Source organism: Prionailurus viverrinus, chromosome C2 (assembly GCF_022837055.1).
Source record: "Prionailurus viverrinus isolate Anna chromosome C2, UM_Priviv_1.0, whole genome shotgun sequence".
NCBI lineage: Eukaryota > Metazoa > Chordata > Mammalia > Carnivora > Felidae > Prionailurus > Prionailurus viverrinus.
In genome coordinates this window covers 5,044,872-5,072,186 of record NC_062569.1, presented here as the reverse complement: position 1 = coordinate 5,072,186, position 27,315 = coordinate 5,044,872, and the positions used below count along the sequence as shown (strand labels likewise).

The following is a 27,315-nucleotide window of genomic DNA, read 5'->3' as shown; positions in this document are numbered from 1 at the left end:
TGTGTGTTGGAACCAAAGGCAGTGGGACAGACGAGGTCATCGCAATTGCCAGGGTCCAGAAGGTTTTATTTGGGGGAGAAACTGCTTTTCATTTAATATCCCTGTGCCCCTCATTGCCCTATGTTTTTATTTTCATGTAATTGTTTAAAATATCTTCTGTTGTTTCCATGAGATCGTGGGAATGAGGGGACTGAAGTGTATTTGCAGAGTCCTCTGTTTCTCATAAATGATCTTTTAAAGCTGTGACATATCATGTTTAGTTTTTATTTATTTTTTATTTATTATTATTTTTAAATATAATTTATTGTCAAATTGGCTTACATACAGCACCCCGTGCTCATCCCCACAAGTGCCCTGCTCAATGCCCATCACCCATTTTCCCCTCTCTCCTACCTGCCCCCCCCACCCCCCATCCACCCTCAGTTTGTTCATGTTTGGTTTTTAAATGGTTTTGTGATTTCTTCTGTAAGGTAGTGTAATTAACAAATCATTGTGAATTCTTTCCTGAGAGGTTTATGTCTCTAATCTCAGCTTCGGGATGGTTTCTACTGTTTGAGAAATTGACACTAACCAAACAGATTTCTTTGCCAGTGAATGTCCAGGTTTTAAAATAACAACAAAAAAGGACCACCTGTTGATGGTAGAAAATGGCTGATTTGTTTGCAGATTTTTCACTTATGTTTAATTTTGTGTTTGCGATTAATTCTAACCCTAATTCTTAGAATACTGTATATGTGTGTATGTATGCTATATTTAGGGCTACAGACGTTAGCATTAAGTCATTCATTTTTGTTTAGTTTTGAAAGTTTTGATTTTTTCAAGTTTTTTTTTTTTTTTGTAGACTAGAATCTTTGAATATCTGCTAATCCTAAAAGCATCTCAGTTTCTGAGACAGGGTCTTGTTCTCCTTTCCTCTCTCTCCACCTTCACCAACTGAATTTGTGGCCTAGGTTTGGAACTGAGAGAAGAGATTCAGTAGAATAGCAGCCAGTTCCCTTTTACCTATTAGAATTCAATTATACTCTCATGGGAAGAAAAGCACATTCAAGAGGAATGTGCCTTGTTCCAAGCCTGCCATTTGTCTCACTGAGTAGTTTGTGATGACAGTGGATGCCGTGAAACCTACAGCCTGCGTTGGTAAGCTTATTGGATATTACTTTAAAGTTTTCCGGACCGTTGACCACGAATTTTTTCTTGCCGTGTAGAAGAGTATTGAAAGACCATAGGGAAACCCTGAGTCAAAAAAGGCAAAAGAAACTGATAGATAGAAATTGGAGAAGAGGAGGATGACAGTTGTCATGACGAGCTAGCGAGTTGGAGTCTTCTGGTAGTGTATTTCCCAAAGACCCCGAGCAGTAGAACCCTTGTAGAAGTCGTTGGAATATGATGTCTGTATTGAACATCATTGAGCATCGATACGGCTGTATAGAGCGGTGTGCGTAAATTTCATTCCTAAGATTTTTGCCAGTTGCACAAACTTTAAAATCTAAGGTGGGGTCCGGGAATCTTTGTAGACGAATACCATGCAATATAATTTTCTGTAGTGATGTAAATGTTCTATATCTGCTCTGTCTCATGTGATAGCCTCTGGTCACATACGGCTAGTGAGCACTTGAAATGTGTGACCCATGCAACAGAGGAACTGGAAATTTCATTTTATTTAATGCATTTTAATTCTACTTAATTAAGTTAGTGGCCATCGTGGTGGACAGTGTAGTTTTAGACTTCAGCCCCAGCGTGGTCTTTCTCACCAGCGTAGTAGTTGAGAAGACAGGCAGAGGGAGGGCCCAGGGCTATGGGCATAAAGGTAGCTCTCTAGTCATAAAGATTAGGGTTTTATGGACTTTAATCCTTCCCCATCCTCACACATTAAGGAGCTGGATGGAAACACACTATCTTTGGGAAGAGTGCTGCCAGAGGGTTGGGGACCCTTGCTCCTGACCTGAGTCCACGAACTTAATCGTTTTGTTTTTGACATCTGGGCTCCCAAGTAAAGCGCCTTCAAGACCCTAGCTTTTCGTACCCGGACGGACAATATTCTAATGTACAGAGTAGGGTAAAAGAAGCTCTCACCCTCGGCTCATCCTGGGTGTCTCTGCGCCCGTTTTGATGATTATGGCGACAACGTCTTTGGAGAGGATGGCTTTTGCGCCTAGGTGAGAAGTAAAGGGTCTTCCTGAAGACTTCTGCTGTTCTCTAAACCAGAGCTTCTGATGTTAATGGGAGCCATTTGGGACGCTGTTAAAATGCAGATTTTGATTCAGCAGGTTCTGGGCAGGACCTGAGATTTTGCAGTTCTTGCAAACTACCAGCGGAAGCCAGAGCCCATTTGGAGGAGCAAAGCTTTAGTCCTAGAGTCAGGGTTACATACAGCAGTCCCCCGCCCCATCTGCAGGGGACACGTCCCGAGACTCCCCGTGGACGCCCGCAACCGTGGACGGTACTGAACCCCGGATGTCCTATGTTTTTTCCTATTCATACATCCCTATGATAGAGTTTAATCAGGGCCCAGCAGGAGATTGAAAACAATAACTCCTATTAAATAGAACCGTTATAACAATCTAGACTGTAAGAAGAGCTAGGTGAATGTGGTCTCTCTCAAAGCACTTTATTTGTACTCTTCTGGCCCTTCTTGTGATGATGTGCGACGATAAAATGCCTGCCTGATGAGGCGACATGAGTCTGAGGTGGGCACTGCGGCAGAGCCTTAGGGTACTACGGACCTTCTGACGGTTTGTGAGCAGGAGCACCGTCTGTTTCTGGACTGCAGTCGACCGTCGACCGTGTAACTGAAACCTTGGCGAGGGACACGCTTAACTGCCTTTCCCTGCCTCTCACGGCCACCACCAGGTGGCGCCAGGCCCCCCGCTCTGGCCGCCGTCGCTCTTCTCTCCTCCGGACCGGAGCCCTCATTTTCCTCATTTTGTACTATCTGGTTCACTCAGAATGAGGACCATTCCAGGCCTCTGAGGCCCTCCCTCCAGGGCTCCAGGGGGAGCCAGCTGCGTCGTGCTGTGCACAGCACTCGGAGGACACGAGAAGCTTCTCTCTGTGCGTGTGGGCTTCCCCCGTAGACGGACCTTGGGGCTCAGAGGCCCTGGTTTCTCATCTTACCAGCCCTCAGCACCGAGATGGTGCCCCATTTTCATACATACAGGAATCGACCTAAAAGATGTTCCTGATATGGTTTCCTTATTAAAAAAGCAATGTATTCTTTTTAAAAATTTCACAAAGTATAGAAAAGGAAAACCAGAAAATATTAATTTTCCATAAACTCACCTCCCTCCCCCCCCCCCCCAATTAATATGTTTGTGATTTGGTCATTTCGTCTTATTCCATGCTTTTAAGGTTATGCATTTTTCTTTTCTTTTGTAAAACTGAAACGAGTACATAAATTTAAATTGATAAAATGTGTGTACTAAAATTTAACCAGTTGTGCCTTTTTTAGCTTGAAAGAAGAATTTCAGGCAAAAACGAAATCTCTTTCTGAAATGGTTTGTTTCTGTGTTCTAACACTTCTGAGCACGATTGCAACTCCACAAGATGTCTTTTCGTTCTAAGTTTTGATTTACTTTAATTTTTTTCCAGAAATTTTTAAATGTTTATTTATTTTTAAGAGACAGAGAGAAACAGAGCACGAGTGGGGGAAGGACAGAGAGAGAGGGAGACACAGAATCCGAAACAGGCTCCAGGCTCTGAGCTGTCCTCACAGAGCCCGATGTGAGGCCCGTGAGATCGTGACCTGAGCCGAAGTCGGACGCTTAACCGACCGAGCCACCCAGGCGCCCCCCAACTTTTAATTTAAAAAAAAAATTTTTTTTTTCAACGTTTATTTATTTTTGGGACAGAGAGAGACAGAGCATGAGCGGGGGAGGGGCAGAGAGAGAGGGAGACACAGAATCGGAAGCAGGCTCCAGGCTCTGAGCCATCAGCCCAGAGCCTGACGCGGGGCTCGAACTCACGGACCGCGAGATCGTGACCTGGCTGAAGTCGGACGCTTAACCGACTGCGCCACCCAGGCGCCCCCCCCAACTTTTAATTTTATATATGCTTATATATATATCTAGTAAACCTGATCATTGTAGAAAATTTGTAAAAACAGAGTTTTATGTAAAAACAAACATTTATTGTAATTATACTTTGGCATATTTTATCCAGTCTTTTTGTTGTTATTCAGCACTTACATAATCATCTTAAAAAAAAATCTGTGATTATAATGTATAAGCAACTTTATATTCTGATGTTTCTCTTGTCTCTTATTAAGCTTATGGAGAATTTAGAACAAAACAGATTCAGAGTAATAAGCAAGTCGCCTGTGTCTGCCCAGAAATACCATCATCAGTGTGTTAGCATCTTTCCTTTTATGTGTCTTTTTAAACAGTTTTTTAAGTTTACTTATTTATTTTTGAGAGGGAAAGAGAGAGAGGGAGCACAAGCTGACAGGCAGAGAGAGTCCCAAGCAGGTTCCGCACTGTCAGCGCGGAGCCAGATGTGGGGCTCAAACTCACAGACCACGAGATCACGACCTGAGCGAAACCAAGAGTCGGACGCTTAGTCGACTGAACTGCCCAGGCGCCCCCTTTTACGCACCTTTACATTGTTGATGTCATTCTCTGGTTTCTTTCCTGACATGTGGAATTTTCTCTGACCCACTGCTTGACTATTCAGAACCACACAACTATGCGTTTATTATACAACCGCATCTAATTGCCTGTATTGTCAAGCTTAGTATATTTCTGTTCAGTTTCAAGAAGACTTTTATACTAATTTCCCTAGTGGAAGAATGATGTTCTAGAAAAGCTGTTGATGGCGTGAGGTCGGGCACACGAGACTGATGGAAGTTGCTCCTTTTCCAAGGGTCCTGTTGTTCTGTGAATTTCACTGTTGTGAAACACTGTTGTGTTGTTCTATGAATTTTCACTGTTTTCTGTGTGTTCGTTGGCATCTTAGGATGAACTTGGGAGGGCCGATCTGGGGGTGCTAGTCGGTCAGTGTTACACCACATACACGTTTCCTGGGTCTCTGGCTGAGGTGATGTAGCTCTTCCTTTGCCACGCGGTTTCCATTTCTTTTTCTGTGGAGGATGGTGCTAAAATGGGTCTTGCTTCTGTCTGGCACCTGGAGGTCTCCCGAGTAGAGGTCAAAGTGCGTTTGGCCCCGATGTCAGTAAGTATTGCTGTGTGTGTGTATGTGTGTGTGTTTCTGGTGCTCTGGCTTGATATGTTGAAAGGGGATCCAGGTGTGTATCAGAAGGCACAGCAGGTAATGTTGGAACTGTGCTTGGATCCTGGGTCCCTTTCACCATTGTTGTGTGCTCCCTGACACGCGGTGCCTTCAGTTTGGGAAGCCAACACCCAAGGCTTGCTCTCAAGGAGACCGGCTTATGGAGCCAGTTTTGCTTGTGTTCCTTCAAACCAGGAGTGCTAGGGAATTTACACGCTCTCAGGGCAGCCTGTAGCCACTGACACACTGAAGTGAGCGTTTGAAAGCCCGTCTCCCTGACTTCTCATGGGGACACCTGTTTGGAGTACTCACGTTGGAGCTCCCCTGTGGGTTCAGGCAAGGCCACCTGGCTTCCTCCCTGACCCCTAATCTGCTTCCCGTTGCATTTCTCCGCTGCATTTCTCCGCTGGTCGCCTCCTTCATGAACAGCTTGCACACAAATCCTTGACTCGGGGCCTGCTGCTGGGGAAGCTGATGGAGACAGGATGCTTTCAATCTTTTTCTCATTTTCAACTAGTTCATCTCTTTTAAAGCGTCCTGCTCTATTAGAACATGACGTTGAATATTCGTTCGTCTCTGCACGATGTGATGGCACTTGACGCCGTGGGCCAGGCCCTTTCCACTGGGTGTGAAAACACACATCCTATGTGCTCAGTAAGATTCCGTTGTAAGCACGAGTGCTTTCTGAGTGTATCACCTGATAGCAAAATAAAACAATTGCCCTTTTCAACATTGTCTCCGCGGAGGTTTTCTAATCATGGCGACTTTCTCAAGTAAATGGAACCAAGGGGGTATTGTCTTCCATTCTCTGGCCAGAGAGGTGGCTCCTTCCTCTTGGCTTTTTCCTGCTTGCCAGTAAGACTCACGGGTGGCTGGGGTATGGTTGGATGTTACTGTGGTGCTAAGCCCTCCTCTTGCTGTCTTAGTTCCCTGAACTGTTGTTATGTCAGTTATCTATAGCCATGTAACACATTGCTCCCCGAATGTAGCCTCTTGACGCAACCAGCATTTATTTCGCTCACGATCCTGCAGGTCAGTAGTTCAGGCTGGGCTGTTCTCGTAGCTTTAACTGAATTCCTCCAAGCGTCTGTGGACGTGCCGGTCTTGGCCAGGCCCTTTCACGTCTATGGAGCCTCAGTTTGGACAGCTGGACTGATTCCTCTTTGTTCTATGCTGTCTCTTGTCCCCCCCAAGGACGAGACTGGACCTATTCCCATGGCAGAGGCCTGGGTCTCAAGAGAGCAAATAGAACTCAGCCAGGCCTCTTGAGACCCCGCCTCAGAACGAGCATCAAAATCACACCCACTGCATTCTAGAAGGTCCAGAAGCCAGGCCAGAAGCCAGGGTGGGGAGGAGAAAAGGCTCCACCTCGTGACGGAAGGTGATGCAAAGCCACCTGGCAAAGCACGGGCGTACACGGAGGGGTGGAGAACTGGGGTGGTTTTTGCAACCTGCCACGGCTGTGGTCCCTGTATTCAGAAGCATCGTCTGCTTGTTTTGTAGGACTGACCAACGGTGATGGACCCGCTAGTGAGACCGACACTTTCCGGAAGGCCGCTGAGCAGCTGGTCAAGTACATGAACTCAGGAAACCAGCTGCTGCATAAAAACTTTCTGAAGCAAGAAGTAGTTCAAAGGTTCTTACGCCTCCTTTCTTCTCTGCAAGGTAATTTCGCTCGCAACATTCAGTTGTGCCAAAGATGATTTATGCTCACTAAAACTCTTTTCTAGTATCCTTAAATTTTTTTAAACATTTATTTATTTTTGAGAGACAGAGAGAGACACAGCATAAGCAGGGAAGGGGCCGAGAGAGAAGGAGACACAGAATCTGAACCAGGCTCCAGGCTCTGAGCTGTCAGCACAGAGCCCGACAGGGGGCTCGAACCTACAAACCGAGAGATCGTGACCTGAGCCGAGGTCAGATGCTTAACTGACTGAGCCACCCAGGCTCCCCCTGTTTCCTAATATCTTTAAAAAATTAATTAAAAAAAATAAAAGTGATGAGCTACATGTAAAACATTCCAACAGCACAGAACATTATTCAGGGGAAAGTCTAGATCATGCACCTTGAACTTGAGTCCCTAAATCCCATCCCCAGCCTTAGCCTCTGTTTCTGGTTTGTCATGTATCCTGCAACAGTTACTTTTGCATATATGATCGTTTTTTAAATACCACAGATGTTTCTCTTTTCTATAGATAGTGGCTAATGTTGGGATATAAAGTTATTGTAGAATTGAATGTAATTTTTTTTCATTAGGGGGAAATCAGGAAAGTTCTAGAAAAGAACTTCGGAGACACATTCTAGATAACTAGGGAAGATTCTAGAAACCCTAAGTAGGTGACAGTTAGTACTTTGAAAATTGGTAGTCAGTAGGGGCTGTAACACATTCACTTGGACCATCCAAAGGGCTGAGATTTCTTACTTTTCCAGAGAATGCAGGAAGGAGTAGCCAGTGGAAGGAAAACGCTCTTCAGGGTATGCAGCAGATCTTTGTGTTTCAGGCTTGGAGTTTTGCATTTGAATCTTAACCTCTACCACTTACCGGATCTGTGGCCTTGGACCAATTATTTAACCTCAGGACCTTCGGTTTCCTCAACCCTGCGTTAGCTAGGGTCCCTACCTGCTGAGATGATGGGCGTCGAGCACCTCGTCCAGGGTCCTGTTTTTCGCGTTTTCAAATGACTATTTTCAATATTAAAGTGAGTGTTTGTTTTAGAAATCTTCGAGAAAGGTGGGAAGCAAAAACCAGCAATGCACATTAAATTGCTCTTATTTAGGGGACTCCTGATTTCTTCCCTTCTTCTCTTCCTCCCTGCTTTCTTACTGCCAGGATTGCCAAACTGCAGAATGCCCGGTGAATTGTAATTAAAATTTTTTTTTAATGTTTTATTTTATATTAGAGAGAGAGAGAGTGCGCACAAGCAGGGGAAGGGCAGAGAGATGGAGACAGTCTGAGCTGTCAGCCCAGAGCCCGACACGGGGCTCGAAACTCACGAACTAACTGTGAGATCATGACCTGAGCAGAAGTTGGACGCTTAACCTACCGAGTCACCCAGGCGCCTCGAATTATAATTTTAGATAAACAATGAATATAGCTGAAGTGTGTCCCAAATAGTACGTGAAGGATTTAACTGGCATCCTATGTTTTTATTTGCTGAATCTGGCAATTTACTTATTGAGGACCTCTTTTAGAAGTTTCCCGTCCGTGGGCTATACCAGCGTCATGAACTGGGATAACATTATCTTGTCTCTGATGGAATACATCAGAGATCAGATGGAAACACTTGGCATCTCGTGATGTGAATCAGGAACTGAGGGTTAAACCATCCTCTCGCTCCCAGCCGGCAACTGTCGATGTTATAATTATTCTTCAGTGCCTCGTTGCATTTCAGTGTTCCTTAAGCAGAAGACACTCTTAATATTATGCAAGACTTAAGGCAGGCTCTTGCCCTTCTAAACTCTGAAGAGTGGCCTGACTTACGTCTTCTTCTAAGACACAGTCATCTTTCTGCCCTCCTTCGGGGCCAGGCTCTACTCTCCTTCGAGTGTTTCTAACCCTCCCAAGAGGGTCACGTGGCCGGTGCTGCCACTGATGTTTATGAATGGCTGAGTTGTGTGCTCAAAGGAATGGCTTGTTTCTGTTTTCCCCAGTGCTTACAAACACTGACCGGTAAATTCCTGTTAATTATGCCTAAATGTGTTGAGCGGTATTTGCGTTCAGAAATCATATGCACCTTTTTTGGGGCGTGTGGTGTATTCTTATTTTTCAAAGAAATTCCTCCTGACCTGGTCTGTGACATTAACCGTGACTGCGCCAACACCTTCATCAAGTTTTTGCTGGAGAAGCAGAAGTGGCCTGAAGTGCTTCTGCTGCTGACCCGCAAGGTAAATGGGGAGCCGCCCCTGGGCGACTGCCTCCTCAAGGGCTGCAACTTCTCCGACCTTGACCTCTGCGCCCTCATCCCCCGCCTCAGCGCTTGGGACCCTCGGAGGATGCAGCTCCTGGGCTGCCTCATCGACGGTGGAGGTGAGAAGGCCTGTGATGAGCACTGGAGGCTTGTCCCCTGGGATGTCAGGCCACCGCTGGTCGCGGGGCTTTCACTTGGTTTTGGAGATTCCCCTAAATGTTGCCCCATTCTCTTCTTGGGGAGCGTCTCATTTTGCAACAGTGGCCCGGTTAATGCCCTGTCGGTTGGTGCTGGCCTGTAGGAACTCTCTGCGTCTTCGTGAATTCCACTTACCTTTCTTGTCTTGTCCTCTGCCTTGTGTGAGGAACCTCAGGTGCGTGGAGGGGCCCTTGGCCCTGGGTGTGGCCCACGGCAGTCTTTTCCTTCCGATGGCCGGCCGGACTCTTCCCTCCGCTCAGGATGCTGTGTGCATCCCTGTCAAACTCTGGCATTCTTTTCTAGTCAGTGGACTGGGATTTGGTGCTTGTTTTTAAAGAAATGGCCAAATAATTGCTGGGTGGAAACATCTGCCGTTGTAATCAGCACAATAACATATGGCTCAGTGCATGTCTGGAGTGAGCCGTCGAGTTGGTCTCCCTTCCTTCCTTCCTTCCTTCCTCTCTATTTCTTTCTTCCTTCCTTCCAACTTTATTTATTTATTTTTGAGAGAGAGAGAGAGAGAGAGAGAGAGAGAGAGAGAGAGACAGAGCATGCGTGCAAGCAGGGGAAGGGCCAGAGAGGGAGGGAGACACAGAATCCGAAGCAGGCCCCAGGCTCCGAGCTGTCAGCACAGAGTCTGATGTGGGGCTCGAACCCATGAACCGCAAGATCGTGACCGGAGCCGAAATCGGACGCTCAACCGACTGAGCCACCCAGGTGGCCCGGATTGGGTTTATTTTAAAACCAATTTGGGAGCACCAGCCTCCTCCCACTTCCCTCTCTTCCCCCCTCCCCCCCCCCCCCCCCAACTAATGCCACTACTGATTGTGTGGCTTGGGGCATGCTATTTCTGCCTTCATGTCCTTCTTTATAAAATGAGAATGATAACAGCCCCCCATTCTTAGGTTGTTTTGGATATAAAATGAGTTCACGCATGCAGGTTCTTGGAAGAGCACCGTGGCTGTGTGGTTTTCTGCTTGCTTGGCTGTTTCAGGGGGAAGGCCGTTCATTGGTCCTCAGCTCTCAAAGTGCCACACAAAGCCTGCAGGCGTGGGCTGTACCCACATTTTCCGGGAGGTAGATAGAATGCCTCCCGTAGTTTAATGTCTTTAAACCCTTTCCTCGAGCAGAGCGTTACTGCTACCTTTGCCTGGACCCTGGCCGTCATGGGATTTCTCTTTTGTGCCCGAGTCAGCGAGCACTTAGGAAGCGCCTCCCTGGAATCGGGCTCTGGCGGGGCAAGGACGGAGTGAACGTGTGGCTGCCGGGGGGCGTGTGCGGAGTGTGGGGGTGGAGGTCGGCAGCCTGCGGTGCAGAGGGGGTGTGGACGGGGCTAGAAGGAAGCCGACGTTGGGGGTGGAGGGGTGTCACGGAAGATGGCATTTGAGGGTAGAAGGGCGTCCTCAAGAAGCAGCTTGGGAGACGCAAAAGACGCGGGCAAGCCGTGCTCGCATCACCTGGTCACCGACGGTGTGTCGGGTAGGGCGGCAGGCAGGCCCCGGGATTTGCGTTGTTCACGGGCCCTGTGCCCGCTCCCGGGCAGTGCCGAAGACGTGAGGGGGGGCAGACGAGTGGGGAGCGGCTCGGCCCGCGGGCTTGGGCTTTCACCCGGAGGGCCCCGGGAAGCCTTCGCCTCCCAGAAGGGATGGTGGTAAGAGGGGCTCAGAAGCCGGGTCGGCGTCCGCTCTCGGAGTACGTGGCACAAGGGGGCCCCCCCTCCTCCGGCGAGCCGGGCCGCGCCCCGTCACAGGGATGCAGCTCACGGGTGTCCTTCTCTTCTGCCTCCTCAGCCTTGCCCGAGGGTCTCCAGGACAGGCAGGAGACGCCGCTTGTGTTGTGCCTGAAACACGAGGACTTTGAGCTGGCTTTTCTTCTCTTGACCAAGGGTGCGGACCCCCGCGGTATCACCCTCACGGAAGGTGACACCCCTCTGCATGCGGCGCTCCACATCTTTTTAGATATCAGAGGTAGGCCTTTCTTTCTTTTTTTTTAAATTTTTTTTTCAACGTTTTTAATTTATTTTGGGGACAGAGAGAGACAGAGCATGAACGGGGGAGGGGCAGAGAGAGAGGGAGACACAGAATCGGAAACAGGCTCCAGGCTCCGAGCCATCAGCCCAGAGCCCGACGCGGGGCTCGAACTCACGGACCGCGAGATCGTGACCTGGCTGAAGTCGGACGCTTCACCGACTGCGCCACCCAGGCGCCCCTCGGCCTTTATTTTTTAAGCAGTCTTCTCCTCGGAGGGGCAGCTGGGCATTAGAACTGATGCCGTGCCTTTTTGTCTTTCCTGTGGGGAAAGCCAGCGCTCTGAAAAAGGCCCATTTCTTGGTGAGGCCCACCTGTTGTCTCCCGGCCCCTCGCCCATAGCTTGATGAGAAGGGGCAACCATCACGGTGAATGGTCGGCGCGGGTTGATTCTTCACCCGGCTGTCCGTAGCCGACAAATACTTCCCTGTTATCGACACCATTTTCGGGGGCCCTGACAAAAATCTTATGTCAGGAATGCTATGAAGCTATTTTAGGGTTTCTCAACCTTGACCCTATTGACATCGGGACCAGGCGATTCCTTGCTGTGGGGGCTGTCTCGTGCAATGTAGGATGTCTAGCAGCATCCTGGGCCTCTACCCATTAGATGCCCATCCTGCCTCCCGAAGTGTGACAACCAACGGTGTCTCCAGACGAGGCCAGGTGTCCCTCGGGGAGCAGACCGTCCCTGCTTGTGAACCCCTGGGCTGTCAAGTACTTGGGGGAAGTTTCGTGCTCTGAGATGCCCCTGGCTGGCGTCTCTCCCAATCCCGGGGTCTCCGTGCCCTGGGGAGAGCGACGGAGCACTCACAGGGTTTGGTTTGTGTCTTTCAGCTGACATCGGTTTTAACTTCCTCAGCCACCTGCTGGATCTCTTCTGGTCCAACCCCGCTGAATTTTGCTACCTCAACCCCAACACCCAGGACAGCAACGGCAACACGCTGATGCACATCCTCTTCCAGAAGGGCATGCTGAAGCGCATGAAGAAGCTAATAGACCTGCTGGTGAAGTTTGACATCAACTTCAACCTGAAGAACAAAGAAGGCAAAGACGTGCGGCACCGGATCAAGAAGAACGATGCCCTGCTCTTGGCCTGGAACAAAGCTCTGGCGGAGTCCAGGCACAGGAGCCGGCAGGACTCTGCCGCCCACCCGGGGAGGCTCCCGAGGCCCGCCGCCCCCGGTCACACGTCTCAGCTCAGGTCCCAGGGTTCATCCAAGTCTCTGTCGTGCAGCATCAACGCCAGGACCCTGCCCAAAGGAGCTGTGGTCCCCGACAGCTGGGAGACTCTCCCGGATGCACAGGCAACGAGGCAGGAGCGGGGGGCCGTCAGGCCCTGCTCTCTGAGAGACCGGCTGGTGCGGGACATCACGGGTTTAATTCAGCAGCTTGAACCGAATCCGTCCCTCCCAGAGGACTCTTCTCAGGGCTCTGAGCCTCTGGAGACAGGAGCTGGTAGGGAGGTAAAGAAGGACGAGCTGCAGCGAGCCCTGGGGGCGCGAGGCTCTGACTCCAGTGGGAACAGCCACACCATCCTCGAGGCAGGGGGTGGAGTTGCTCAGGCGGGCCTCGGGGCCTCGCGGCTCGTTCCCGCTGGCCACAGAGGGAGAGAAGGCAGTGACGATCTGGACAGCTGGAGCACGCAGGAGATCGAGGCCTGCCTCCAGGACTTCGAGAACATGACATGGGAGATCGAGTGCACTTCGGAAATGCTGAAGAAGCTGTCCAGTAAGGTAATGACTAAGGTCATGAAGAAGAAAGTCATCCTAGCCATCCAGCAGCTGGGGAACGGCGAGTGGACCCAAGGCCTCCAGAAGCGGCTGAAACATCTGAAAGGAAGCATCCGGCTCTTCGAGGCCAAGCTGGACAAGGGGGCCCGGATGCTCTGGGAGCTGGCCATCGACTTCTCCCCTCGATGCAGCGAGAACCCGGAGAAGGTCATCACCACGGAGCAGACCCTGCACTGCCCGGAGAAGTCGGGTCGGGTCTACACAGAAATCATCCGGATCTGGGACATCGTCTTGGACCACTGCAAGCTGTCGGACTCCATCAGGGCCATCTGCAGCGCCTATAACCGGGGCCAGTCCTGCGTCCTGCGGAAGAAGCTGAAGGGCATCCACCAAGGCCAGGTGTCGGCCAACGTGAAGGTCCTCAAGCGCATACCCCGCTGCTACGTGGAAGACACGGAGGCCGAGAAGAGCCGGGGGCACGCGGACCCCGAGTACTTCCCGCCCGCCAGCGCGGCGGAGACCGAGTACAACATCATGAAGTTCCACAGCTTCAGCACCAGCATGGCCTTCAACATCCTCAACGACACGGCGGCCACGGTGGAGTACCCCTTCCGGGTGGGCGAACTCGAGCATGCCGTGATCGGCCTCAACCCCAGGCCGCTGGAGCCCATCATCCTCATCGGCCGCAGCGGCACCGGGAAGACAACTTGCTGCCTGTACCGGCTGTGGAAGAATTTCCACGGTTACTGGGAAAAGGCTGGGCAGGCGGGAAGCCCGCTGCTGACCAGACAGATGTGGCTGAAGAGAAGGCTGGAAGTAGACCCCGGAAAGGAGGGTCCAGGTGCGGAGGAAGAGGAAGAGGAGGAGGAGGAAGGGGAGGGGGAGGAGGAGGAAGAGGAGGAGGAGGAGGAAGCGGAGGGCTCCCGGGAGGTGGAAGCCGTGGACGGCACAGACGAGGAGCAGGACCCTGAAGCCCGTGCGGGGGCGCCCGGCGGGGAGCCGGGGGGGCCTGGCCGGGGGGCCGAAGCGCACACCCCGGAGCATCTCCGCCAGCTGGAGCATTTACATCAGATCTTCGTGACCAAGAACCACGTCCTGTGCCGGGAGGTACAGCGGAATTTCATCGAGCTTTCCAAGTCTACCAAGGCCACCAGTCACTACAGACCCCCGGAACCCAACGTCCACAAACTCCAGGACCTGAGGGACGAGAACTTTCCTCTGTTTGTCACTTCTAAGCAGCTGCTCCTCCTGCTGGATGCTTCTCTGCCCAAACCATTTTTTCTGAGAAACGAAGACGGCAGCTTGAAAAGAAGCATCGTGGGATGGTCCACACAGGAGGAGGTGACCATCCCCAACTGGCAGGAGGAGGAGGAGGAGGCCGAGGCGGACGGCGACAATGGTGAGGAGGAGAGGGCGGCGGAAACGCGTCCGTGCGACAGTGACCCCCGGGTGTATGTGACATTTGAGGTGTTCGCCAATGAAATATGGCCCAAAATGATCAAAGGGAAAACCTCCTACAACCCTGCACTGATTTGGAAAGAGATCAAATCTTTTCTGAAGGGGTCCTTTGAGGCCCTCAGCTGCCCGCAGGGGAGACTCACAGAAGAAGCATATAAGAAATTAGGGAGGAAGCGGTGCCCCAATTTCCAGGAAGACCGGAGCGAGATCTACAGTCTCTTCTGCCTGTACCAGCAGATCAGGTCTCAGAAAGGTTATTTCGACGAAGAAGACGTTCTGTACAACCTGTCCCGGAGGCTGTCGAAGGTCAAGGTGCTCCCGTGGTCCATCCACGAGCTCTATGGCGATGAGATTCAGGACTTCACTCAAGCCGAGCTGGCGCTGCTGATGAAATGCATCAATGACCCCAACGCCATGTTCCTCACGGGGGACACGGCCCAGAGCATCATGAAGGGGGTGGCCTTCCGCTTCAGCGACCTGCGCTCTCTGTTCCACTACGCCAGCAAAAGCACCACGGACAAGCAGTGTGCCGTCCGGAAGCCCAAGAGGCTCCACCAGCTGTACCAGAATTACAGGTCCCATTCGGGTATGTCCGGGCTTCGTGCCTGCCCGCAGGGGAGGTGCCTGGGCGCTGGCCTGGCACTGCTGGGCTTTGGTAGCTGGAGTGAGGGGAATATCTTGGAGTCTGTGAGGAAATGGGCCCGTGAACGAGAGATCCTGTGGTTTCGGCTGCCGCTCATCCTTGGGCTGATAATTCAAGCTGCGGCCGAGTGGAAGGTGCATCCTAGGGACCTTGCCATGGCGTGAGAACATTCCAGGGGAGCACTGAAAGTGCTTGAGAACGTCTGCTAAAACGCTTGGCAAGCAGGAGCTCGTGCCATATACGGCAATATGCCGATGGCCAGTTACTAATCCCCAAAGCGGCACTTCTCTCCAGGAGAAGCCAAAAGAGAGGGCTAGGAGGCAGTCGGAATAGCACACACTCAGGTGCTTTTAACTTGAACCTCAGTTGTGCCCCTTCCTGGCGCCAGGCCGCTGATGCAGAGCACCTGCACTCGATCCTCGCAAAAACCCTGCCGGTTAGGCATCCTTCCCATTTGACAGAGAACACCAAGGGGCGGAGGGTTCGAATAACACGACATCCGCGCTGCAGTCCTTCCTTTATGGTTTATAGAATGCTCGCACGTTCACCCCCCTGTGTCCTGCATGTGTCCGTGAACAAGAGAGTATCGTTTTACACGCTTAGAGACTTCATCTGATGGCATCGTGCCAGACATACCTTCCTGCCACTTTGCATTTTTGCTTCGTGCTATGTTTTGAGATTTCTGCATATTGACAATGTGGAGCTCTAGTTCCTGCAGTCGTGACTCCTGTCAGCGTCCTGTTTTATGGCTGTACCACGATTTCTTACTCATTTTCCAGTAACGGGCATTAGGCTGGTGGCAGTTTTTCACTGTGATCCCGGAGTGAACCTTCCTGAGCAGATCTCTCTGGCTCTGTGTTATAGCCTCTTGCTTTGCTCCTGGGGTAGGTGTGAAATGACATCTGGTACGGTTTGAATTTCCATTGTCCTGAGATGTGGCATCCTTTCCTGCGTTCACTGGCTACTCGGTGTTCTGTGAATCGTCTGCTCTCCTGTGCCCGCCTTTTTAATGAGTTGTTTTTCTTACGGATTTGTTCAGAATTTCATTGGTTAGGATCTTAAGTAGTAGCTTTAACAGGTATCTGTTAAAGTCCACATAAGATGTACTAGATTTTGGAGACGTTATAACAGATGCCTGTTATTTCTGAAGTTAATGGGACCATTTCTCATATTTCACCATTTACGTCTGATGTTTCTTGTAGGATTTGATAGATGCTCTTTTTCTAGATGCATCTCAGATTGGCTTTGGATTGGTGGAAAGAGAAAATACATGCATACCACACATACACATAGACATGTGCATTCACACACACACACACACACACACACACACACACACACACACTGTGAAATTAGATTGACATTCTGATTTGTTCAGCCAAGGAGTCAGAAAATGATCGGAGGGCAGGTGGCCTCCCAGAGTGCAGGGGACGCCACAGAACTCAGCCCAGCTTCCCGGGCTCCAGAAGACCTCACAGATGTTGTATTTGAATTGTGGGACCTGGCTGGGCCTGAGCAGTTCAACTTCTTGTTCTTCTGGGGTCTTATCCCTGAGACTTGGGTTGTGTAGGAAGAGCTGGCACAAAGTAGTTTACGCTCTTCGTAGGAAAGAGAGCGCTGACCCTTTTTCATCCATTCAGGAATCATTTACAGAGCTCCTACCCTGCCTGGCACTGTGTGCGGACTGAATGACTCCCTCCTTTCGTCCCCAGGGAGTGGCTCCAGTGGCAGGATCTGGCACGAGTAGTTGAATGAGCTCCTCATTCTGGTCGACCCCCTGGTTCGGCGCTGCTGGTCCGGGGCCAACAGCCTTTATGGTTGGCATGGTAGAGCCTGGCAGGGGGAGTTGTTCCTGGGACCAGTTCTGGTTACTCTGGCTAAGTAACCCGTGAGGACAGCGACTACATAGACCCCACCTCCCACCTCCTCTCTTGGGATGGAGGGAAGACTGTGTGTATACGTTTCTGGTTATAGAACCAGGAAAAGCCCAGATAAGATGTACTAGATATAGAGACTTTGTGAAACACAGAAAATGTTCAAAAAAAAAATTACAAGTTACCTGTAGGGCCGCTCACTGCTAATATTTTGTTTCATTTCCTTTGGATCTTTTAAAAATATACATTAGGGGCACCTGGGTGGCTCAGTCGGTTGGGCGTCCGACTTCAGCTCAGGTCACTACCTCGCGGTCAGTGGGTTTGAGCCCCGTGTCAGGCTCTGTGCCGACAGCTCGGAGCCTGGAGCCTGCTTCCGATTCTGTGTCTCCCTCTCTCTCTGCCCCTCCCCTGTTCATGCTGTGTCTCTCTCTGTCCCAAAAATAAATAAACGTTAAAAAAAATTTGAAAATATACATGATATGCATTTATCATGCACATGTATGTATTGATTATGTGGTGAATATACACTGTGTTTAGTGAATATTTTCCCTTATGCTGTACTCTTTTTTAAAATTGAGATTCATGTAGTGCAGCATTCACCTGTTCATTTATTTTTTTATTAAAAAATTTGTTTAATGTTTACTTATTTTTGAGAGAGAGGGAGAGAGACAGAGTGTGAGAGGGGGAGGGCAGAGAGAGAGGGAGACACAGAATCCGAAGCAGGTTCCAGGGTCTGAGCTGTCAGCACAGAGCCCGACGTGGGGCTCGAACCCACGAACTGTGAGATCATGCCCTGAGCCGGAGTCACATGCTTAACCGACTGAGCCACCCAGGTGCTCCCCCATTCACTTGTTAAAAATACGGAAGTTAGTTGTTTTAATATATACACGAGGTTGTGCAACCGTCACCAACATCTAATTCCAGAACATTGTCGCTCATCACCCCAGAAAGAAAGCCTGTACCATTAGCAGTGACTCCCCGTTCCCCTCACCCTCCCTCCTCTGGAAACCACTAATCTATTTTCTATCTCTGGATTTGCCTGTTCTGGACATTTCATGTCATAGGAATCGTCCAGTATGTGGCCTTGGCTACGTGATTAGTGTAGTGTTTTCCAGGGTCCTCCGTGTTGGAGGATGTGCCAGAATTTCATTCCTTTCTACGGTGGAACCATCTTTTATTCTTTGGGTGTGCTCGCTTAAGTTTCTCTAGAAGGCATTGAAGTGGGTGCCCATTTATCACTGCAGTGAACACTTCCCTGCCCTTTTCTGCTGCTCGCATGAGTATGGATCTCTGGCCTTTGCTAGCTCTTAAGGGGGAGGGAGCCTCAGTAGCGGCTGATTTGCTTTGACTCAGTAGTTTCCACTTGTGGTCTCACCGTATACATCTAGTAATATTACTATTGGATAGTGAAAGTTCTCCTTATTATTTGGTGATGATAGCAATTGGGACACGTATGCCCATTTCGTGGCGTTTTACCAAGGACGTAGTATTCTATCTGGTGTTAGGCAAAGGACACGTGGCCCCTGTGAACAGCGGAGAGACCCAAGATGATCTGTGTTCAATTCAGCTTCAAATCCTGTCACTTGGAGGGGTTTGCTAACTTCTTGGACCTGGGAGTCTCTGCTCATAAAGGTGGGATTGTCTGGTCTCTCTCACTGGGCAGTCCTGAGGATTAAATGAGATAATTTTATGAAGGTGTTTGTTGTGCCGTAGTGTTCAGCCAGCTGACCGGCTAAGATAGGACAAGACAAGACAGGACAAGACATGACAGGAGCTTAGTGAGAAATGGGTCCCAGGGAGAAAGCTCTTCACAAAACCCTCTCTCCAGCTTAGTCCTATCTCGGCTGGGTATAAATGTGGTGGAAAGGTGATGGAGGCCTTGGCTGCTGCCCCCAGCTAACATCCAGCACTGCAGTTACCATGGCAACATTTCCAGTGCTCCAAGCTCCAAGGGTCAGAATCATTGTTGTTTCCTCACCATCTATACCAGCCCCTTATATTAGCATCCTAACAACACTGATTGTTCAAATTGCATTTCTGCCTCGACATTTCTTTATGAGGTGTTTTTCTCTAATATGAATGTAGGTCGAGGATGAGATCCCACAACACCTTAGCAGCGCGTCTCTGCCTTCATCCCCTGTCCCCAGAGTGATTCCGCACAGGGCCAAAGTGGTAACCTAATGGGAACCGGAAATTGGCTTGCAGTGATCCATACTCTCAGGGCCAATGCTGCTTCTCAGGACAAAACCACACACACACACACACACACACACACACACGCGCGCACACACGCACACACACAAAAACAGAAAAAAACCCAGTCATGTTGTTGTGTTGTTCATTATGTGACATGTGTTTTCTCTTTTATGTCAGGAATCCTTAATCTGGCATCTGGAGTGGTGGATTTACTTCAGTTCTATTTCCCAGAATCTTTTGATCGCCTCCCCAGGGACTCTGGCCTCTTTGATGGGCCCAAACCAACTGTCCTGGAGTCTTGCAGTGTAAGCGACTTGGCAATTTTGCTCCGAGGGAACAAAAGGAAAACCCAGCCCATTGAATTTGGGGCCCACCAGGTGAGCTTCTGGGGAATGTGTGTCGTGAAATAAAAAGCAGTGTGCAGTTGAGAAAAGGTTCGGGAGGCCGAATTATTCCACAGTGTAGAATTCAATAGCCCCTCTTCCTGAATGGGTGAGTGTCAGAGATGGGCGAGTGAACGGCTAGCCTGGTTGGCCAATCCCTTGCCGGCCACTTCTCGTTTAAAGACGTTACTTGCCTCCCACAGAAATAGAGTGAGCTTTTACCAGATTTCTCTTTGTAGAATTTGATGGTGTTTTCCTTTCCTACCTTCTTCTTCTCCTCCCCTCCCTCCCCAGGTAATCCTTGTAGCTAATGAAGTGGCAAAGGAGAAAATTCCAGAAGAGCTGGGGTTAGCACTTGTGCTCACCATTTATGAAGCCAAAGGCTTGGAATTTGACGACGTGCTCCTTTACAACTTTTTTACTGATTCTGAGGTATGTCATAGTGAATTCTGTTCACGCTGTGCATGCGTATGTATGAGCTGGGCTTCCGCTCTGGGAGACGCAACTTGGAGCTGAGTAGAAGTGAGTCTGTCACAGGTACTGGTTTCCGTTTTAGAGCATCATCCATTTGGTGGCGGGGGGTGCTTGTTGTGTTTGGATACGGGTTTTGTCAATGACTGCGGGTGGTTTTCTAGTGTGTCGTCGGCTGGTTCGCCCTGCCCTACTCTCTTGTATTCATCTTCTTATGAGTGCCTGGTACCCAAGCGCCAGCTTCCAGTTTTCACTAGCTCTGTTATCCTTGACTCCCAAGGATGCTCCAGTTGGAGTGAGCTCTAAGGAGAGCCTTACAAAGGAAGGCAAGGTTAGCAGTGTCCACCCTATGAGGACAGAACTGGGCAAGTTCAGTTCATAGAAAGAGAAAACTCCGGGAAGACAAATGAGGCTTGGTTCCTGCCCACTGCATCAGGTAATGTGGGGGATGAGGACAGCTGCCCCGCCTGGGAGCTCCCTTCTGGCATGGCTTCACCACTGCTTGCAGCCCATGTAGACGATGGCGGTGAAAGAGTCCCTGGGTTGACCCCCAGTGACCTCCGTGCCAGCCCGCTGCTTTGACTTGGCTCCCGAGTCCTTGGGAGGGTCTTTCTTCCCAAGCTCAGCACACTGTGGGTAGAGTCACCAACTCGAGCCGCTGGTTTCTCTTCACCACTCTCTTTTGATGGGGGCTCAGGCTGGATGCCGACTGTGCTGTGGGGTCTCCTCTGGGGACGTAGCTGGCTGTGTCCTTGTCCCTGGTGCAGACTTCCCACTACACACGTGCATGCTTGAAGGGGCTGTTTTTCGTACTTGATTTAGGAGCACTGTTAGCCTTGACACCTTAAAATCTGTCCCGGAACTGACCGTTCACATGGGGTCCTTCGTGTTTTCTTTCCGGTCTTTTAAAAAATATGATTGCCTTGATGGTACCTAGGACTAATATTGCTATGGGTACTTTACGGCTTATGAAGTACTTTTTGAAGGCCTTGTTTCCCGTTATCCTCCTCTAACCCTCTGAGGTTGTGTGTATTTTCATCACCCTCATTCTACAGATAGAGCTGAGGGTTGTGGGAAAATAGTCATGATGTAGGTGCCAGAGCTCGGAGACCAACTCAGATGCTTTCAGTTCTGAGTCTCGAGATCTTTCCTCTGTACTCCTTTCCTTTTAAAGCCCCGCATGCAAATGGGCTTCCAGAATCTTCCACGATGAGTATGACATTGCCAGACCTTAAGTGCATTCTTTTTCTATTGACTTTTGCTAAGGCAATCAGATGCACTCTCATTGACCCTGGAACCATTTTTAATCTCTGAGGACTAACTTTTCTTCTCATAATACGTCCATTGGTCATGGTTGGACCGAGGCTCTGCTGAAAGAGGAAGGGGTAAGACTTTGTTGTTCCTGTCCTTTATTAAGTGCCGGCTGTATGCTTGTGCCAGTAAGAAGCCTGAGGAGCTGTGGGCTTACGGATCTGTAACTTGTGGTCGGTTCTACTTGTGAGAGAAAAATCCAGTTATCCTGTCTCGCCTTGATCCTGGAAATGACAAAGGCAAAGACATCTTGGCCCTGTGCTCCCACCAATGGCTCCGTTTGTCGCATGAAATGAAAATAATCCCAAATGGAATCTTTTGGTAACCGCCACTTCATCTGTGCATGTGATAAGATTTCTAAAACGGCTTCTGATGGGGTGCCTCTCCGTTCCCGGGGGATATAACCATGCCTTCCCCGGCACAGAGCACACCCCCTGTTATCACGGACAAACTCAAGCCCAACCAACGTCTCATTTCTAAATGAGAGGAAATGCTTTAATTAAAGCAGAGGAAAGACAGGGATCACTTAAGTCTTCAGTCGCCTGTAGTCTGGCTCCTCATGTGGGGTTTCCTTCGGGGTGACTGGCTGAAGGCTGCTGCAGAGCAATGGTGTTTTGATACGGGCGACCGTGGAGAGTTCCCCTCTCCATCCCTGGCCTCTTCTTCTACCCCAGTTTGTGTTTCTGGCAGACACTCTCTTTGAGCATGTGTTTGTGGGGGTGGGGAGTTCTTGTTGCCCTCGTTTGTGAGTCTTCTGTCTGGAGGATTTGTTGTGACCTGTTCAACTGTAGGTGCCAGGGCCGTCTTCTGAGACGGGAAAGGGACCAAGAATGGTTACACCAAACCCTTCTCTTCTAGGATCTGGCCTCAACTGGGGGGAGCAGCAGTCGTTCTCCAGTCCCCCCCACACTCTCCCCCTGTGGGGACTTGGAAGGGTGCCTGCCGTTCACTCTGCCCCCGTGGGGACTCCTTTCCTTCACACTGGCCTGTGAAGAGGACGGGAGGGACTTTGGAAACCACAGATTTTATGGGTTAATCACTTAGAGAACAGGCCCACCTTTGGCCTCCCCAATTCTCAATCCCAGTAGAAGGAGCTGGAAGAGTTAAATCCTGCTTCTTTGATGCTCAGAGGTGCTGGAGGCCTGGATTCTTGCCACAAAGACACGTGCTCACTCCTCAAAGGCCCTGTCTTGAAAGTAAAGTGTGTTTTATTGCTGGAGGCAGGTTAGTCACGTGCCCGATGAGTGGCTTTGCTCCTCATTCAGCGGTTTTAAAATACGCTGGCGCTTCACAAGCCCTTCTAAGGTCAGCCGGTCTGCTCCTCGCGCTGTCCCCCAGGAGAGCCTCGCAAATGTCAGAACACTTGTGTCTTTTGCCTGCCTTCGTCGGCACACAATTCAGCGACCGTGAGCGGCTCTGTAAGGCCCATAGTCATAAGTACGTCCGGAAGGCTTTTTTTTTTTTTTTTTTTAACTTCCAACCACTCAAATGATTACATGATTCACATCTTGTTCAGAGCGTGGTGATTCATCTCGCAATTGGTTAGTAGCGTGACCATTTTTACGTAGTAGGCAGCGTATAAAGCATTTACCCTAATACTTCTATAGCGTAAGTCCTGGAGTGACTTGAGGGACGTCATGAGCCGTACTCTGCTTCATGTTTTCATGGTTCTTGAGAAGGTAGCATCATGTTATTTATTTATTTATTTATTTATTTATTTATTGTCAAAGGATGAATTTTTATTTATTATTATTATTATTATTATTATTTAATATGAAATTTATTGTCAAATTGGTTTCCTTACAACACCCAGTGCTCCTCCCAAAAGGTGCCCTCCTCAATACCCATCACCCACCCTCCCCTCGCTCCCACCCCCATCCACCCTCAGTTTATTCTCAGTTTTTCAGAGTCTCTTATGATTTGCCTCCTTCCCTCTCTAACTTTTTTTTTTTCCTTCCCCTCCCTCTGGTCTTCTGTTAAGTTTCTCAGGAGCCACATAAGAGTGAAAACCTGTGTTATCTGTCTTTCTCTGTATGACTTATTTCACTTAGCACAACACTCTCCAGTTCCATCCACGTTGGGTAGCACCATTTTATAAATGGAAAAGGTAAAGGCTAGGGACAGTTAACTAGCCACTTTCCCAAGACGCAGTAAAGTCTGAAATCTGAAATTTCATGGGAATTCTGCCCTCTACGTCCGGCATGTATTCTGGGCACTTTAGCTTCGCCACGGTCTGCCAGCCGTGAGGGCCAAATCCAGCCTACTGTCTACTTTTGTACCGCCTGTGGCCTAACAGTGGTTTTTACATTTTTAAATGGTTAGAAAGAAAATCCAAGGAAAATAATATGACATGACACATGGAAATCACATTCAATTCAGTTTTAGTGTTGGAAAACAATGTTTTATTGGAACACACCATGCCCATACATCTACATAATTGACTCTGGCTGGTTTTGCATCATGAAGGCAGAGTTGAGTAGTGGTGACAGAGGCCACATGGCCCGCAAAACCTAAAATATTTATCACCTGACCGTTTAGAGAAAAAACTTGCCAACTTCTGGTCTACGTAGTCACTTTGTGGTATGAATTGGGATAAAGGCACGTGTGGCTAAAATATCAACTCCTTGTCAAGCATCGTATTATTAGACACTTGACATTGATGATCTCCTTTTATTTCCCCCCAAACTTGGGTAGTTCTATCACCCCCATTTTTCAGAGCAGGAGTAGGAGACCAGCGGAAGCAAATAAACAATTTGTCTGAGGTCACATAGCTGAGAAGAGAAAGAACTGAGATATAAATATGTTCTTTCTGACATCATTCTACTGTGTCCACAGTTCCTGAATGTCGTTCCATCTTTGCTTGAATAGTTTAGTTAGAAATGTTGTCATATATGTCTTAACAGCTGACACTAAGTGGCATCTCTAACACGTTGTGAAAAGGGGTGAAGGACATGGATTCCTCCCTCCGTACTGCTTGCTGAAATTACGGAAACAAGAAACTTCCTGGGTGCTTAGCATTCCTTCTGGAAGTGGGCACGTGTGCCTGGCTTCTCAGCTGTCTTGGCCAAGTGTCCGGGGGAGTTTTCATGGTGGCTTCCCCGTTCCCTGCCTGTGCAACCTGAGGTCCCCCCAACTGAGGCCATAGGATGGCCGCCTCCTCACAGCTGGGGCTGAGGGCCCCAAGCCAGGAAAAGGGGGCTTCATTCACCATGAAGCTGTGTGTACAGTTCAAAAGCATATTCTCTTGGTCTCTAATTTGTCCTTGTTGTTCAGGCTTACAAGGAATGGAAGATCATTTCCTCATTTACACCTTCATCATCTGACTCCAGACAGGAAAACCGGCCACTGATTGAAGTGCCCCTGGAGAAACCCAGCTCCTCTCAGGGTCGGTCTGTTGTGATGAATCCAGAAATGTACAAGGTGATTTTCTGCCATTTGTCCACACGCCGGTTTGATGGGGAGGCAGTAAACAAGGTTTGGATGAGAAGACGAGGTTGAAAACAGAGTCTGGTACTTGACTGGTTTTTTCGTATGTCAGCAATGGCGAGTGGAGGGTGGGAGTGGGCATGGCAGGGATCTCAGTGTTGGCAAACTCTCTTTTCTCAGCAGAGAGTGGGGCTTGGTGGGTGGGGCACTGTCTTGAACGTGGAAGGGGGAGGCTTGTTCTTTCTTTCTTTTTTTTTTTTTTTTTTTTTTTTTTTTAAATTTTTTTTTTTCAACGTTTATTTATTTTTGGGACAGAGCGAGACAGAGCATGAACGGGGGAGGGGCAGAGAGAGAGGGAGACACAGAATCAGAAACAGGCTCCAGGCTCTGAGCCATCAGCCCAGAGCCCGACGCGGGGCTCGAACTCACGGACCGCGAGATCGTGACCTGGCTGAAGTCGGACGCTCAACCGACTGCGCCACCCAGGCGCCCCGAGGCTTGTTCTTTCTATCCATCTCTGGAATTCAGCTCTCTTTGGAAATTTTGATGTTGCCGACAGGGAACTCAGATGTGAAATGCAGGGCAATAGTTAATAGAGACTTGTATACCAGCCTTAACTGTTGTTGGGGAGGAAAATTTTTCTCTACATTTGAGGATTCTTCTATCTTCTAGTTGGTCTAAAAATTAGATTGACACGAGACAGATTAACAGAAGACAACAAAACTTAATTATGTATGTACAGCAAATCGACATAGACCTGAGATTCCAAAAACAAGCAAAATAAGGTGTATACGTCACCCTGAACCAGGGAGAAGGGGGTAGGGCTTTAGGGCTTCAAAGGGAAAGAAAGTAATTCACAAGAAGATGAAAAAGATAAACGTTTGGTAAGCAAATGTTTGCTAGGTCATCCAGAAACAATGGGACACAGAAAGGAATTTACACAGTTTGCTATCATTGTTCCTGTTTACCACCCCTAGTTCATATTATACTGTACTTGTCTGTGGTGATGGGCGCCTTCCTGGAGCAGGTCCTCTGTCTACATTCTTTTAGGCAGTCAGGGAGAAGGTCAAAGTTTCTTCCTGAGCCTTTCGTTTCTTAAAAATAATTGGCCCAGGGTGCCTGGCTGGCTCAGTCATTAAGCATCTGACTTCAGCTCAGGTCATGATCTCACAGTTTGTGAGTTCGAGTCCAATGTCGGGTGAGCACGAGCCCTGCTTTGGGTGAGTCCTGCTTCTCTCTCTTTCTTTCCCTCCCTCTCTCTCTGCCTCTCGCTCACTATGCCCTCTCTCTTTGTCTCTCTCTCAAAAAGAATAATAATAATCCACATGCCAAAGAGATGGTAATCCACATTTTGGGGTGGCAGATTTTGCACACGTATACTGTTAAGGGACCTGGCTTCCCCTTCCCTACACCCCAGCTACCTCACTGAGAAAGAGGCTAAACCTGAACAGTTCTGCAGAGTTTTTGACTGGGGGAGGTTGATGGGGCCTCAAGAGAGTAAGGGCAACATCACAGAAAATTGAACCAGCAAAACCAAAAATTTTGGGCGAAACTCCTGCCCTAGTTTAACGTCTCATACAAAGTGCAAAACAAACAAACAGAGTAGCAGTCATCAGGCACTGCAGAATTAGAAGTTAGATCACTGCCAAGCTATGCAAACCTCTAGGTAGCCACAAATCGGCTCTTGTCTTGAAATGTGCATTATTTAATTAAGTAGGCCTTCTCCATGCTCAAATCATAATACCCTTATATCTGTAGCCCTCAAGCGTGGCACAGGTCATGAGTAATTTTGTACTAATGATAGTGGTCATAGACGTGTATGAGTGGCTTAATTTTTAAAAGTAAGTTACAGTAATTGTGTAAGATGTAACCATTGGGAAAACTTGAATGAAAGGTGCGTGGGACTTCTCTACACTGTCTTTGGAACTCCCTATGCACCTGTAAATATTTCAAAATATAAAATTACATTAGGTCCAAGGGCAGTCCCGTGCTAGTGTTGTGCTCCCTTGTTAGAGCTCTGCTTACCTGTGCTGTGCCCACAGTTGAGTTCCTCGTGTCCCGCCCATGCCTGGGCTATACTTACGTTGGCTTTTTGTGTTTCACCCGCATGAGTAAGCCCATCGAAGTGCATTGCGTTGAAGGTTTAAACAAGAGGCTGTCTGTCTTTGTCCTCGATTTAGCTCCTCAACGGAGAGCTGAAGCAGCTATATACTGCTATCACACGGGCCCGGGTCAACCTCTGGATCTTTGATGAAAACCCAGAGAAGCGGGCTCCTGCTTTCAAATATTTCATGAGAAGAAATTTTGTCCAGGTTGTGAAGACAGATGAAAATAAAGGTGAGATCTCCTTAAACTGTTCTGGCCGTTGGGTACAAAACCGGTTACCCCTGGCTTCTTCTTACGATACCTATGAAACCTATACAGCGTATAGGTTTTTGAGAGCGTGCTTTCTTTCCTTTGCACATTC

At 49.0% G+C, this 27,315-nt stretch overlaps 1 protein-coding gene across 10 annotated transcripts in view; it reads left to right on the top strand.

Annotated features, from left to right (window-relative positions):
- Positions 1-27,315, top strand: part of TRANK1 (tetratricopeptide repeat and ankyrin repeat containing 1) — a 98,119-nt gene that overhangs the window by 48,745 nt on the left and 22,059 nt on the right. For all 10 annotated transcript variants that reach the window (XM_047874469.1, XM_047874474.1, XM_047874472.1 and 7 more), the window contains 8 exons: positions 6,727-6,888; positions 8,996-9,250; positions 11,120-11,296; positions 12,191-15,130; positions 19,435-19,634; positions 19,935-20,072; positions 24,696-24,842; positions 27,029-27,185. In XM_047874469.1, the coding sequence (XP_047730425.1) occupies positions 6,727-6,888; positions 8,996-9,250; positions 11,120-11,296; positions 12,191-15,130; positions 19,435-19,634; positions 19,935-20,072; positions 24,696-24,842; positions 27,029-27,185 (4,176 nt within the window). The remainder of the gene's footprint in view (positions 1-6,726; positions 6,889-8,995; positions 9,251-11,119; positions 11,297-12,190; positions 15,131-19,434; positions 19,635-19,934; positions 20,073-24,695; positions 24,843-27,028; positions 27,186-27,315) is intronic.